Here is a 15,821-nt window from a genome sequence, read left to right on the forward strand (position 1 = left end):
CGAGTAAATTGCGGTCGCGAAGCAGATTTCCGAGTTCAGTTTTCAAGAGTGGACCGTCTACCGCGCAGACCTCTGGCACTTCAAGAGCATCGAGGGTGACGGGACATGAATAGAAGCGGTTGCGTAAGGTGATCGCCACCTTCCAGCATTGGTACAATGTCGGGCGGTGCGAGCTGCCAAACGTAAATACGGCCAAGCCTTCCATTTCAGAACCAGGTAGGGCCAGCTGACGACATAGACCACTGCGCACAAAAGTTCGTTGGCTCCAAGTGTCGAGGAGTAGCCGGACCAACACCGGCTGACCGCAATCTCCGTATGCCCACACTGTGGCAGTTTGGAGCAGCACCGACGAGGAGCGAATGCTGCTGGCAGGAGCGGTTGTCACGTTACGATCTCGTTCTGCAAGTTGTTCACAATCGGCGTCTCTATCACGGCGAGAAGCAGTCTGGCGGGTGGTCCCCAATCGTTCCCAAAGGTCGCAAAGGACGGTTACGTGCCGTCTCGAACAAGTCTCACACTTGAGTTTCGCGCTAGTACGGCAGTTGCGCGCCACGTGCCCTTGCCTCCCGCATCTAAAACACCAGCGTTTTCTTGAAAGGTGGCGTCGCTTTTCCGCCGCTGTTAAGACGGCCCGGCAGTCCCTTGCCTTGTGGCCCTGACTATATACGGCACAGGTAGCACGTCAGTTTTCCTCCCGGCGACAAATTTGTTGAACCCGATGCAGAGCCTGCTGACAAGGCCAATGCGGACGTCAAGTGAGGCGAGGAGGTTCTCGGCTGCTGGGGGTTGAAGACATCTTCGAGTCAGAGTTCGATCGAAGAGCTCTACTTTCCTCCCTGATCTCCACTTGAATACTTCAAGAACGCCATGATGGCCTTGACTTGTTCTTCTCGAGATGTTGGCTCAACGTTGTCGTTGGCAGTCTCCTTCATGCGCTGACGGTAGAGAATTGCAAGGTCTTCAGGTAACGAGCGCATGAGGACTCGGTTCAGGATCACCGCGTACTCGGAAGCTGGAACGCCAAAGCTCTCGAGGCAGCCAGTCCTGAATTGTACCTGCTCGTACAGGTCTCGGAGGCATGCCACTTGCGTTGACGATTCAATCGATGCGATGGCGAGCAGGCTATCTACGTGGTCGTTGACGGGAAGTTCTGTTCGTCCAAACCGGTCGGTGAGGATCTTCACAGCCTGACGATAATTGGCGTCGTTTAGGCGAATCCATTCAACGGCGCGTTTTGCGTCTCCGGTAAGGTAAGACCTTAAATACTTGAATTTCTCAATGTCGGGTATGTCGGGGTGGTTATGAACGGTCGCTTCAAAATGGTCCCAAAAGCCCTGCCATTCGCGTGGCTCGCCAGAAAAGTGGGGGACTTGCAGCGTCGGCAGGACAACCCGCGATGTTAATGGACGAGAGCCGACGTGCGACGGCGGGTTCGGATCGGCTGTAGGGCGGACGCCTTCGAGCACCATGCTCTGTGTTTGAACGGGTTGTGGTTCCCCTGCAGTTCCTCCGCCGGAAGCTCTCGTGCCGGGCGCCCGCAGCTCATTCAAGGCCGAGCGCAGCCGACGGATCGCATGACATATGTTTTCTTGGTATTCTATCACGCCGGTAATATCCTGGTCGAACTCATCGCCTTCGAGTGCTTCCCCGATCTTGTCATCAAGTTCCTTAAGTGCGCCTTCTTTACTTGCCAGCTGGTCTATGGCCTCTTGAAGATCATGCGGAAACGGCGAGGGGCTTTCGTAGAGCTCGGTGGCTGCCTTGAGCAGTCTCGTGATGGCTCCACGGAGAGCGCCTCGCTGACGACGGAGCTTGTCCATCGGTCAGGACACGATGCCGGTCTACTCCCGGGTTTCACGGCACCAGAAATGTTAACGGAAGAACGAGAGAAGCGAGACCTGGGCCATGGCTGCTCTTAGCGGGGATGATAACTTTACTCGCACGGTCAACACGATGATGATGACAATGGTCACTAATGGCGCATACCCAGCGGGAGATTTAAGATATATATATATATATATATATATATATATATATATATATATATATATATATATATATATATATACGAACCCGAACCATTTTTGTTTAGAATGCTGAACCCGAAGAAACGGAACTGAGCCAACAATATAAATAACGGTTACCGGTTTCACGACGAAACGGTTAGACCATCTGTTGTTGATATTGCGCAGTCAATGTCATTCCGGCCTTTTTGTTTCACGTTCCATCAAATCTACTTGTGCACGTTTCCCTCCTGGCCAATCAAAATACTGTCAACACCCTCTTTCTAGTCGCACAAGAAAAAAATTAATGCGCACCAGCGTACCAATGGTATGTTGCTACTCTGGAAAAGCAAGCAGAGTGCAAGGCTGACCAAACGAAATGTTATTCTCGGCAGCTTGCAGGCGATACACATAAAGCGACTTTGACCTCACCTCACTGCGACTTAGTAGGGGTAGTCAGGCTGCAAGAGTGCTCTACTGCGCAACAGCGAAGGTCCACACCCAATGTGTGCAAACTTTTTCCATTTTGTAATTTGTTTAAAAAGGTCACACACCTGAAAAGTGTAAACACTTGTCTAGTGTGACCCGCAGGAGTTGCTCAATTGCTAAGCCGTTTGCTGCTGACGAGAAGGACGCGGGTTCAATCACAGTCTCCTCGCAGCAGTTTTTCTAGCGTAGACGAAAAAGGAGAACGTACATGTGTCGAGATTAAGACGCACGTTAAATACTCTAGAGTGGTTTAAATTACTTTGCCACCCTGCAGCACAGGCTGCATATAGGAGCAGAAGTGTAGCATCGGGGCATCAAACACACCAATATTATTAAAACTAGTGTTTCCACGGAAAAACAAAAAAGAAAAAACAACAAATAAAGACACTTTAGATGACTTTACATTATTGCGCTGTAGATAGGCAAAAACGATTATGCAAAACACCGGAAGGTGGATATTGCTATGTACACATCCTTTCCTTCGTCTGACCTTTCACAACCAAACGTGTCATCAATGCAAAGGAAGCGAGTGCCGTGGTTTCTAGTATATTTGTCAGTTTTTCATGACGGTACAGCGGACAAGTTGGCGTTTATTAACAGATACAAATAATATAGATATAGCAGGTAAAATGGTTAACATATCGTGCTCACTTATGCCTTTTCCAAGAAGCGGTGTCCCTCGACGTGGCAGGCACACGGTAAAAAGGCGCATTAATGGCGGTTTCTGGCACGCGGTAAAAGGTGTAATAATTTCAGACAATTTTCCGCACTATCTCAAATGAAAGCCCTAGGCTTCCTTATACGAAGCGAGTATGCGAAGGCATCACTTCTTGTCGAGTTGGGCAAGCGTATGTGCGGATGGATACGTTGACGTTGCTGCCAACTTGAATTGGTGAATCCGCCATGAGCTTCTGAGGACAGCTGTCATCGCCACGGCCCAATCAGCCTAAGTGGGCATGCTGCTATGCCTGTCTATATTCAGCCGCAATGTTATACGGCCTTAACGCCGACCCTGACAATGTACCAAGCAAAGTCCAACTGGCTGCACGTTTCCTCGCCCACCGAGAACGCTTGCGAATTGAGCAAGCGCCTTGAGGTTGTCGTTTTTTTAGGCAGAAACAAGGTGGCATAAACAAAGGGCCGTTGTCTTTGCAGTCGATGTGCTAAACAGTAAGACGCTCCCATGAGCGTTTTTATTTTTTTCCTTATTCCCAAGGACCAACTCTAAGCCATCGCTGGGTGCCGAATACATTTGGATGTTCTCACATCCCGCGTTGCGCGGGATTTGCAACTTGGGGTGCTACAAGCCGACCGCGAGTTACGCGATGGCGTATCCGCTAGTTCCACTTGCACCGCTGCTAGTAGGGAGGGGAGAGAATGCGGAGGTGAAGGGTGTGACGCTTCAGAGTGCGCCTCTTGTCTGCAGATTCCTTGCTGGTTCGCGCCATCGAGATCACCAAGCTGACGGTGCCCCGCGTGGTGGAAAGCGGAAGGCAGGGCCCGTTCGAGCTCGACTGCCAGTATCGCTGCAACGAGTCTGACTCGAAGCTGGTGGTGAAGTGGTTCTTCAACGGCGAGTCGCAGCCTTTCTACCAGTGGATCGCCGAGCTGGAGGACCCCGTGGTGACGGACCGCTACGCGGACGCCATCAACATGGACCGCTCGCACGCCCCTGGCGGGGCCGAGGCGTGCAACATGCACACGTGGCACCTGCGCCTGGTCCGGCCGACCATCGACATGAGCGGAAAGTACCGCTGCGAGGTGCTCACCCTGGCCAACCAAGACAGCGCCGAGGCCTCCATGATGGTGTTCGGTGAGTTTGCCGCTGCTTCGCGGGGAGCGCCTGGGGAGGGAACATAATCCCTAACGGAGTTGCTCATCATTTTGGGCACCTCATGCCCTGCAGAAAACGTGATCTTTATTCTATGAAGCCGGAACATAGCAATAAGCTGGCTTCAGTTGTTTTTTCAAAGGACCCGTTAACAGAGTGGGGAACGGAGAAGGCCAGGCTACTCTCACTAGCTGATCTTTATGGCATCACTCTTGCCGAGTAAAGCCACAGGCAGCAATGGCAACGTTATAAGTGCTAGGATTAACGTGTAATCGCCCCTGGCCATCTGATATTTTTTTTTACAACGAAGCTGGCTATGGCTAGGATCCGGCAGATTATCTCCGGCAACAGAGGGAGACAGTAATCGCACGTGAACGTAGCGCCAACTTGCGGCGTCCACTCAAAATCCGGGATTGTAAAACTGTGCGCCACATATGGGAAAAAACTAAAAAAAAAATACAAGAAAGTTTCTAGGGCCTTCATATCTTCCCGTTTCGTCTCTCGCCTCGTTCGGCATTCCGACATTTTCGTTTGCTCGTTAGTCACCACGATCAATTCTTTGCTGTATTCCCACTTACCTATGCGTTATACAAGTCAAACCAATTTCCATGCTGCCGAATGCCTCGCAGGCTAACATTTTTTCCCTTTATTTTCTGCCGTTCCTCGCTTTGTCCACGGTGTCAATTAACGGGTGTCGGTGTGTCACAAACGGGCACAAATCAGCATTCCTCCTCCCCATAGCCTGAGGCGGGCCAGGGAGAGCATTTGCCGGCAGAGCTCCGATCCATCGGCCGCTCCCCTGACGCGCGACGCCAAATGCTCCTCATAACTCCGCTGATCTCGCGCTCGAGCCGACTTGAAGTCGTTAGTGCCGCCACGCGCACCGCGTTCGGGAGCTCCCAGGAGCGGCTCGGGTAGGAAAGGTCGTTACTGTCTCTTCGCGCTTACTATCTCGCCGCCAATACCCTGTGGGGAACGGCGTGAGAGAGAGGGAAAGAGAAATATGGGCGAGCTCCCTCCGCTCTCCTCCTCTTCCAGTGTTATCAAGCTCGCGGACGTGTCGGCCTGGCAAATGAAGCCAGCACGCCGGACACAAAAGAGGACGACGCCGAAGACGTCGACAACGACGCCGGTTTCTCTCCTGTGTACCAATCCGCAGTCATTCCTTTTTTTCTTCCTCTTGTTCTCTCTATTTTGTTTATACCGGATCCTCTCGCGCGTTCCTGACTTCCCCACATTTCCTTTATTTTTCGCGTCCTCTCGCAACGCGCACGTCTCCCTTGTTGTCGTAGCCGCTGCAGCCAGCCTCGATTCGATTAAGACCTTTATGACCCTCTACCCGTGTTATCGGTTCGTTGTGCCTTGTTCGAAGAGCGCTTGCGGGAATACACGCACTTCATCTTGTTTTTTTCTCCCTGCCATATCCCCTTTATTTCACTCTCACCTCCGCCATACACGCTTCGTACCTTATTTTCATTTTAATTTTTCTCCACCCACTCACTCTCTTCTGCTGCCTGCATTTTCTCCGCATGTCCTCCGCGTATACGCTCTCTCCATTTAATCTCACAGCGCTTTTTTCCCTTTCCTTTCGAACTTCGGTTTTCCCGAAAGGCGATATTGACTCAACTTTGTTCAATCTTCTTGTCGCCTCCTACTTGCTTCTGTGTTTGTTTTTTTCCTTATTATTTTTTACCCGTAGGTTCCTTTCAGCTCACGCTAGCTCTTGGCCGCAGTGCGAGTGCATGTTAAACAGCGCCTCCGGGCCTGCATTTATTATATTTTAGCTCCCTTGCACCAGCTGCGCAATCGAGTGGGAGAGGGGCCTCCCCACCCCCCGCCGAACCGGAATATGCGCGCACGTAGCCCGGGAAAGCGGGCCCGTGTTCATTAGTAGCGCTGATCAATCGACACTAAATGAATGTGACGCTGTCCCCATCGACTTTAGCTTCTTTCCACGTCTTCTTCCTCTCATTTTTGGTTGTTCTTCAGTCTTATCGGTTTTCCTTCCCCTAATTTCGTCATCCTGGACGTACACTTTTCCTACATTCTCCTTTCACCGCCTTCATTGGTTATTCTCACGACTCCCTTGATATTTTTTATTTTGTTTTTATCGTGCTGTAGCCATTTCGTTGTAGGGAATTCGGTGCGAGGTTTCTCTTTGGGGTCATCTGCGTAGTTTTCTCTTTTTCACGTATGGGGGCCAATATATTCGATGTACATAGCGCGACTTTAACTAATGTCATACAAAGGAGTCAAAACGAGAAAATTGAGGACGGCCTATTTCGTCGAAAAACGCAATTGAACTCCGGGTTATATTTCACCAACGTAATTTTCTACCCCGCCTATTTTGTTTGTATGAATCGGCGGAGCTTGAACGGGTCGCCGCGCTGCACAATGCCACTGGCATCCGCCCACTGCACTCCATAAATGGCTGCAGCTCGGTGTAACTAATGGAAGTTCTCTGTGTTTTTCGTCTATCGGCAGAATTATCTGCCAGTACCCTGACCCACAGAAGTAAAGGGAGTACTTTAAAGTGCCGCTATCATACGATTACAGATCATCAGAGCGTGTGTTATAGCGACTAATTAGTAATACAGATTTCAGGGTGGATTTATTTTTTCGGTAACGTGTGACTGCCACCAGTCGCAATTATTCGTGGTACTTAAAGTATTGCGCCCATACATACTGAGAAACTAGTCTCAATGCAAAAGGTAAGGCGAATAGCTACTACTCTGATATTTTAAGCGGAGGAAGCGAAATGTTAGTGAGTGTCTGTGGTTGCTTGTCCACCTTCGTGGGAGTACATGCCACATAGCCATCATCATCGTCATCATCGTCACCTTCTTCTTCTTCTTCTTCTTCTTCTTCTTCTTCTTCTTCTTCTTCTTCTTCTTCTTCTTCTTCTTCTTCTTCTTCTTCTTCTTCTTCTTCTTCTTCTTCTTCCTCTTCTTCTTCTTCCTCTTCTCCTTCTTCTTCTTCTTCTTCTCCTTCTTCTTCTTCTTCTTCTTCTTCTTTGTTGCTAATACTGTTTTCGAATCAGTGTTTGAGAACGTAAGAGGCCCCACAGGAGTTTAATCAAGCCATCTAAACGGCGGCAGCAGCACGAGGGAAGTACCGATAAAGGACCTGGTCGCGGCCGCATCATCGCGACTGTACAAAAGAAATGAGTGAACGATGAGAGGACTTGCATTTGGCAAAACGGCACCTTGCGACGGAACGGTCGAACATCTTCGAGGCGTCTTTTTTTACCCTACGTGCGTTCAAATGGCTCTAAATAATGACCAGTAGTTAATCCTGGAGGATCGACTAGATTTGGGCATCTGCCTTTCGTAAAGAATATCGAAGACGTTAGAGGGCATTTCTGCGTCTTCATATATAAACTGCGCGTTTAATCGTAGCGGGCGCTATTTCTGATACAGGTGAAGTCCTAAAATGACTGAGTGTAGCAGATTTAAACGTGCAGCAAAAAATACTACGTAGCCTAAATTGACCCCGTACGACGTACCTCATAACCCCAGATTCATATTCGCGTTCTAAAACCCAACTATATTTATTTTTGTTTTCAAATTTCGGCAGAAGAAGGTTTCTCCTAAATATTCACTTAATTTCACCAGAAATTGTTTTTCGTTGTCAATGATGCCAGGGAAGTTTATCTCCAGAGCTTTTTGTATCGTGTTATTACTGGCTAGTATTATGAGCTGTACGCAAAACTTCCTTCACTGCATCGGCTTCTGTTCATGAGCGCGGAGACAACGTTAATTATTCACGCTGTGCGCATAATTAAGTGCCTGCTTTTCTTCCTTCTGCGTGTAGCCGGGTACATTTTATCGCAGTTCAAAGATTGTCAGCGAAAAACTTGGCATTTGGGCCAGGCCAGCTAATGTGTTAAGCAGGCTCTCACAACACGTGCTTATTATTATCCTGCTTACTTTGATATAATTCAGTCTCATTTATCGCATACTCCAGGAGTTATTTATTCATTGATTCAGATGCGCTAAACAGTTACGTGCTTTATGATAAGTTGTACGCCAACTGCTAGCAAAGCCGCTTTTAAGTGCACCGTAAAAAAAAAACGCAGAAAAGAGAAGCCATGACGTGCAAAAAGAAAGCGCAGGAGCTTTTTGGAAACACTTGCTTAAGTGCTCTTTAGGGTCGGCTTTCAGCCCGGAACCTAGAATACACGGCGACATTTACATTAGTTATGCAGATGAGCGCGGACGCTAGATCCGAGTGAGTTTATAAATGATTGATGAAGGCGACACAACGCAAGTTAAAAGTGAGGCAACGTGAATAAAAAAAATGCTGGGATAGAGAGGTCACTGAGCTTTTTTTTTTTCTCTCTTTAGAAACCTTTCACTGCGTGGGGACAAAAAGTAAAGAAGCAGGTTCGGCCGCTTATGCAGAAACCAATTGCAAAAAACAAGTCAAGCGAACACACTACCATGAACGAGATCATGGTTCTATCTACTTTTAACCCCGCAGTGAAGCAAAAACCGCCTTCTTGACTGACTTCTTCAGAACAGGAAAATCAGCAAACAACGTTATTATGCAATGGTCGCACCAAACTTTTAACAGTCGTTGTTGGTGTATTGATTTTACGTGTCAGTGGAGCTTGATGTCTAACCGACTGTATCTTGCCCGATTTTATTAAAGGGAACATGAAGGTGCACGTGCGAAGCAGGTACATATCTCTTTTTGAGCTGCTATTTCAATGAGTGGTCATCCAGTGAATCGGGTGAGGTATTACGCATTGACAGCCGTCCCCTCTTCCACGTTTCCTCAGGATTAATAACAGCTATTGGTTAGAAAGAGGGCTCACAAGTTCTGGAGATTTCGTTTCGACGGTATGTCAGCGAAGATTGCACTCACACCTAAAAAAAAAAAAAAAAAAAACTTACCATCACCTCGTAAAGAAAGTTGAGGGAAGCGCGAAAGCTTTCCCACATCAAAATTGCGTCAAAAGTGCGCAAAGACGTTTTTTAATGTGCGTCGAATCTTAGCTCGAAGTGCAACCGAAGAACGAACCCATGCCACGATTTTTCGCGCACTGAGTAAACGCATGTGTACGAACAATTTGAATGTATACCGATGCGTGGTTTATGAGACAAATGTCTGCTACTGTACTTCTTCTTCATGATCGATGCGTGTATTGTCTTATCTAGAACTGTTCCCTTTCCGCGATTTTCGAGTAACCGTTTTGACACAATGCAAGCCCGGTTTAACGCACGGTCCAGAGAATTAATCAGAGCTTTTCAGTTGACCAACCGGTCTATAAGGAAGTGCATTAGATGCTGGCAGGACGCCAGCGGTCCTACTAAGAAAACTCTCGCATAAAAAAAAAGATGCTCCTGAGTAGCCATTTATTTGTAACTGCAAAAGCTTTAGTTAAAAACATGATAGGTTAGAACTAAGGGAAAAAGCAAGAAATAATTTACTTTTTCATCGTACATAGCAATATGTGGTGTCCATGCTAAAGCGGTCGAATCCCAGCCAGTCAGATTCTTAAGCTTAAACGTTCTTTAAACCTTTCCAAAAAAACTACCGGGCGTTTCGCGATTTCTATAATTTAGTTTAACTTCCAAATACATTGCCGTTCTGGTGTATGCCAATATCTTGAAAAGGGTTAACCTCTTGAGGCAAAAATAGCTGCAAGCCGTTTGTCAGGACACTTAATGATACATACATGTAATTACTGGCCATTTTCAAATTCTTAAACATACATAGCCTGGCCTAATTGAAGGACCACTTCCGTGGAACATACCTAAAATTAAGAGTTGGTTTATTATTTCTGTATTTCTGCCAATAGCAATCTTAGCTGTTTTATTCCAAAGACTGCTTAGTCGTTGCTGCGTACTGAAACCGTTGTTTGATGTGGGCGTCGCTCTGTTAACGAAAAAAAGAAAAAATGTCATTTCGGGGCACAACGTCGTGACCCGTAGATGTTCGTACAAAATTTGCCCCTGCTTGAACTTACATAGAAACCGAGGCTGTGTGGGTACGAGATCGGTTGGAGTCCAGATTAATGAAAAAGAAAGAAGACTAAGGAGGAGCACAAAAGAGCCCACAGATGGGCCCTGCATCATAGAGTATCTTCCATCATAATTACACTCTGCCTGCAATCAATCAATCATTCAGTGTTCTTTAAAGGGTACCATTTGGCACACAATAACTCTCGCACAGCAATATTTGCATGGAAAAGCAAACCTACTTTCTCTCCTCTGGGAACCACTGCCCAAGCACTGCGGCGTGAGTTAGTTTGTTCATACTGACGCAAAAAGGCTGCAGCTCTCACAAGATTGCACGAAGAGGAGAGACAAGTGCACATGCATCCTTGTGTACCCATATTCGTGATTTCTTGTGCTGTCTTGCTCGAGCTGGAGTTTTGTTACGTGAAACGATTGCACTTTTAGTCATAAATAAAGAATTACCAGGAGGTAATTGATAATGAGAAAGTGGCTGGAATGGTAGTGGTAATTTAAATAAAAGGAAGTTAATAAGTAGTAGTGCGTGTCACACAAAATGAGTATGCTGGAACCGGAACAATTGCGATTCGCGTACTAATATTGATCATAATATAGTTAAGTAGTAAATATTGAGCGCACGTCGCAATTAGCAGAACGCACCCATCTGCATAACTAATCTATCATTTCATAAATTTGCTGATTTAAAATATTTATAGTGATGTCGTCATTAGAATATAAGAACACATTGGCAAGGATATCAAACAGCGGCGTTTTCTACTGTTATCCTGAAGTTCGTAGATTCTGGGACATCGGGGATGGAGGGGGTATGGTCATCCAACTCAAGGGCGTTAAATATAAAAAAAAACCGTGGTTGATTACTCTGTCATAGGAATCGGTCAAACACGAAAGTGAAATGTGCAGCGAAATCTGTAGCTGAGCGTGATTTGCGGGTCGGCGGCTGTCTCGTGGGTGTGCTTGGGAAACGACATCCTGCTGGCGGGTCGCTTCGGCAAAGGTGTACTGGCGTCATTTCCGTGACGGATATGAGGTTAGTGAAATCTTGGTGTATACCGGCATAAAACACTTTCGTGTTAAAATATAAAACCCGAAAACGAACAACCGTAAGAATAACGTACTCTTTGTTAAAGGTTGCTTCCCCGCAAGAAGACCCTGTGTGCAAGGATGCACCCCTTACAGACCACTTGCTCCGTTGTCATGACGTCACTTCCGTGACGGATATGGCGTAAGTGAAATCTTCGTGAATTCCGGAATACAACACTTTCGTGTTAAAACAAAATAGAAATAGCCACCTTTACATTATATACTAAAGCTTATAAATTGATGTTTATATGGTACAGAAGCCCTGTGACAATGTTGTGTCCAAGTTAATAAGGCTATTTCACACCTCACACCTAAAAAACAAAAAGGGAGATGAATTGAGAAGTCCAGTTAGCTAAAACCAATACAAACTGCCTGAAAGTAGCATGCCTGTAGCAGCACGTTGTCTCAGCACTGCACTGTGTGCCAGAGATTTCAGGCTATTAATGATGGCCCATGTAATATTCAAATGAAGTATCGAAGATTTCTTGCTATTGTCAGCGAATGGAACGTCCAGGACTACCGACCAGTGCACGGCAACATGGCAGCTCGCTTTCTTGCGCCACCGGCCTCGTGTTTGATCAGCCACCGGTGGTAAAGTAGGACACCTGCAAGTGAAGGCTGAGCATTGGCCGCATGTTTAATGCACCGCGATCTCGTCTGAGCAAGAGCACCTCTCCCACCCCCCTTTACTCTCCTCCCGGTCGCTGTTCTCCGCCTTGGTCGGGACAGGGGCGACGTCGGGCGGGGTCTGGCGGGGTATTCGAAACACGCGCTCAGCAGCACTTAGCCTGAGTGACGCTCGGCTGCGCCGGATACAACTGCACGCTTTCGCGCTCCCGTCCACGTTATCGGAAGAGGCAGTGGTTCTGGAGTTTAAGAAATTTGCGATTGAAGGTATATTAGAGCAAGCTCGTTTCTGTAGGAGTTTTCTAAACTCCAGCTGAGCTTAAGCCGCGTTGCTTACACGTTTCAACTACGCAACCAAACAAGTCATGTACCCCTCCGTCTAACGACAACGATGGTTGAACACGAAGCTTTCTTGTGAGGGATGCCTTGGTTGTCGTAGACTTTGGCTTGCAGGCGGTTTGGACTTTGACTCGTTTAGTTTTGACTTTGGCTCACACGCGTTTGTACTTTTGATCGCGGCGCCTTTGATTTTGGCCCTTCGCCTTTTGATTTCGCACGAAGAAACCTTTGCGTTGAATAATTGTTTTTAAACGGAGGAGTGCATGATTTTTCTGTCTAACCTTGCACGCCAATGCGCCTCTCTCCAAATAGAAATGGCTTCGGGAGAAAGAGAAACATCTTTAATGGGCAAGTGAGGTCAGCCAGGCTGGGCGCCCGACTTGCTACACCAAATGGGGGTGAAGGTGTGATGAAAATATATGAAAACTCTCGATTACACATGAATACTCAAACACGCAGACGCACACAAAAAGCCCGCACACAATCAAGCGATATAGCCATTTGCCTGAGAGTTCATAGCTCACTGACAAATTCAGTGCTCTGGGGGAACGTTAACAGCACTTTTGTGGCGCGAGTTGCCATGCCGGTTGTAAGCCAGGGCCCAAGGAGGTGACGCGAAAAGATCTGGGCGGATGCGGGCGGGCCCAGAGAAAGCTTTGCCGTGGTACGCTCAAGTTCGTAGCGAGGACATGCGCAGAGAACGTGTTTCAGGTCCTCGCGAACTGTACAGGTAGGGCACAGAGGTGAGGAAACTCGACGTAGTTTAAAAAGGAAATGCTTAGTGTAAGCCACATTCAGTCTTCTTCGATGCAGGACAGCTTCATCTCGCTTGCACAGACCGCTTGGCATCCGAAATCGACAGTCTGGATCTATTGTGTGCAACGGATCGTAGGTCTTATTTGGGTTGGTCCACAGCAATCGCTGAGAACTCTTGGCAAGCGATGACGCCAGACTCGCTCCGTCTCGCCTTGTGAAAGGCACTGGAGTAATAATTGGGCTGAAATGCGCTGATGCAGCAGCTCTGTCGGTTTCATCGTTGCCAGCCACACTGCAGTGAGATGGAAACCACTGGAGAACAACGACGTGGTGGTTGTTTATTGCCTGCGTGTGCAGGCCATTAATTTCTTGAGCAAGCTGCTCTTGTGCCAGCACTATGAGGTGCTGAAGGGCTGCTCAAGAGTCAGTGAAGATTGCCCATTCCTGAACTGGAGCAGGTAAAATGTGTTGCAAAGCAGCACGCAGGGCCATGAGTTCAGTAACCATCGACGAAGTTTTGTGACCAAGTTTTGCGGTAATTTTTGTGCGGGATGATGGGATCCATATTCCGATGGCAGATGACGTATCCGTCACTGATCCATCCGTGAAAATGTGAGTGTAATTTTGGTAGGTAGAAGCAATGTGCTCCAATGAAAAGAATTTCAGAGCAGGCAGAGGCAACTTAGCTTTGCTCTGGTTGCCAGGAACGGTTAGTTATTTTCCAGGATGAAAATATCCATCGTGGCTTGGTATGCTCTGGTGGGCTCTGATACACTGGTGGTAATAAGGCACGTACCTCGGCTTCCGAGTCACAAGGAAGCGGATGGAAACCGCAAGCGTGCACGAAGGAGTCCTTGCTGGCAGAGAACCGTTGGAGAGAGGGGCCTACTCTCCCTGAGAGTCCCAAGGATTGAAGTATTTTTAGGCACCCCAAGGCACACACAAAGCACTTTGGCTTCGTGTGTGCCTTCGACCGTGTTTTAAACTAAGTGTACATAATTGTTCATTGTGTTTAGTTTTGTTTTTCAGCTTGTAAACAACTCATTTGTATGTGTGCATAGTTGTAAATATGTGTTGTAAATATCGTTTCCTACATTGACATGTAGTGCAATGAATACCATGTGGAAAACAAAAAAGAAGTGTCGGAGTGGAGTAATCAAATAGACGTGTGCTTCATAACGTGAGGGGCCCAGGTTAAATTACGACCACTGGAAGCGTGTATTTTTCTTTCACTTCGCCAACGACCATCACCGTCGGAGAAGACTGGCTTTCCTATAGCACGTTCTCGACGCGACATACTCCACCAGAGAAAGCGTTGCTTTAAAATCGCTTAATTCATTACAACCGATAGATTATCAAGTGCAGTGTGATCACCTGAACCTAGAACTTGCAGCGTTCGGCCATATATAAAGTTTTTCTTCCTTCTACTCCAGAGGTAATAAGGCAGACTCTTTCTTCCTGAAAAGAAACAAAACAATCGTGTTTTTTTCTTGCGCTCATTTGGTCTGCATCCCAGTTTTGCGTTTTTCGTAAGTTCAATTGCGCTATCCCAAAATGTTAACATCGTGGTTGGGTCCCTTTTATTTTTCAGAGTGTCCCGATCATTTCACAACACGCGCTCAAACACTTACAGGGCTAAAAAGTCTATTCCTTTCGTTGGCCTTCTACGCCTGCGAGCCCGTAGTTTCTTTTGGCATGTACAGAATGTCAAACACCATGATGCCGAAAACTATACTACTTTAGTATCCCACCTTCTTTTTGGTTGTTGTTAAATCAATTAGGAGTTCGGAGGGGAAGATTCATGAATGAAAGGGGTTCGTCATGAGTTCGTACATCGTAGTCATTGCTTGATTACATCATTCGTGTCATTGGGTTCGATTTCGATAACTCCACGAGAGGTGTTGGGCCGGTAGAGGAAAGGCTTGATTTCGACTGGGAGGTTGGAAATGGTGCCAGACTGAATAAACTGCAGGTGAGTTACTGTTAGGAGACGGTCCTTGTGAGTTTCGTCGCACGCCGTGATGCCGTATAAACGACTCACACTGATACTCAATTCATCATACTTATTATGCTACCACATCCCTTCATGATGTTGGAAAAATATTGTTGCGGAGAGGAAGTATTGGCGTACAATACTATTTTCTTTTTCTTCATTATCGTTTCCAAAGCCTTCGTTTCCGAGGTTCATCGCATGTGTGGTGTGTGCCTGATCGCGGGGAACGTAACCCGAGCACAGCTCAAGCGCCTATAACGGCATACCTGGATGCAATTACCGCCGGAGGGAGCGCCGGCCTATATCGCCAGTGTGAGTACTGCCCAAAAGGCGGCCACTAGCCTTGCCAAGCCAGTGCTCGTGCAAACAGGTTATCGACCAGCAGCCACCAGGTCTCTTGAGCGTGCTCCGCGATGTCTCTCTCCCGAGCCCGCGACTCCGCGGGGGAGCGTCGCAGCCACTCACCTAGCATGCAGCCATCCGCGCATCTGTCTTTCTTCCTCCGCTTCTCGCTGCCTACCTTCACCGCCTGCTGGGGAGGACGCGAAGGAGCGCCGTTCCTTCTGCGCGCTTCCCCGGGCGACTTTGAGTTTTTGTGCTCGACGGTCTGTTTCCCGTCATCCTCTCGCTTCCCCCACGAAAGAAGTTGGGCTGCTGTTTCATGCTTGGCTGTGCCTACCTGGTCTCGACGCCACCGACAAGACCGTCTTTGTGTCGTG

General features: G+C 47.6%; 1 protein-coding gene across 2 annotated transcripts in view; it reads left to right on the plus strand.

The window, feature by feature from the left end:
* The window catches only part of LOC144178377 (uncharacterized), a 320,469-nt gene that overhangs the window by 176,902 nt on the left and 127,746 nt on the right, over nucleotides 1–15,821 (plus strand). For both annotated transcript variants that reach the window (XM_077706166.1, XM_077706167.1), the window contains exon 3: nucleotides 3,919–4,305. In XM_077706166.1, coding sequence (XP_077562292.1) covers nucleotides 3,919–4,305 — 387 coding nt within the window. The remainder of the gene's footprint in view (nucleotides 1–3,918; nucleotides 4,306–15,821) is intronic.

This window comes from Haemaphysalis longicornis, unplaced genomic scaffold, assembly GCF_048455015.1.
Source record: "Haemaphysalis longicornis isolate Haplotype H1 unplaced genomic scaffold, Haemaphysalis longicornis Haplotype H1 scaffold_4, whole genome shotgun sequence".
In the NCBI taxonomy this organism is placed as follows: Eukaryota; Metazoa; Arthropoda; class Arachnida; order Ixodida; family Ixodidae; genus Haemaphysalis; species Haemaphysalis longicornis.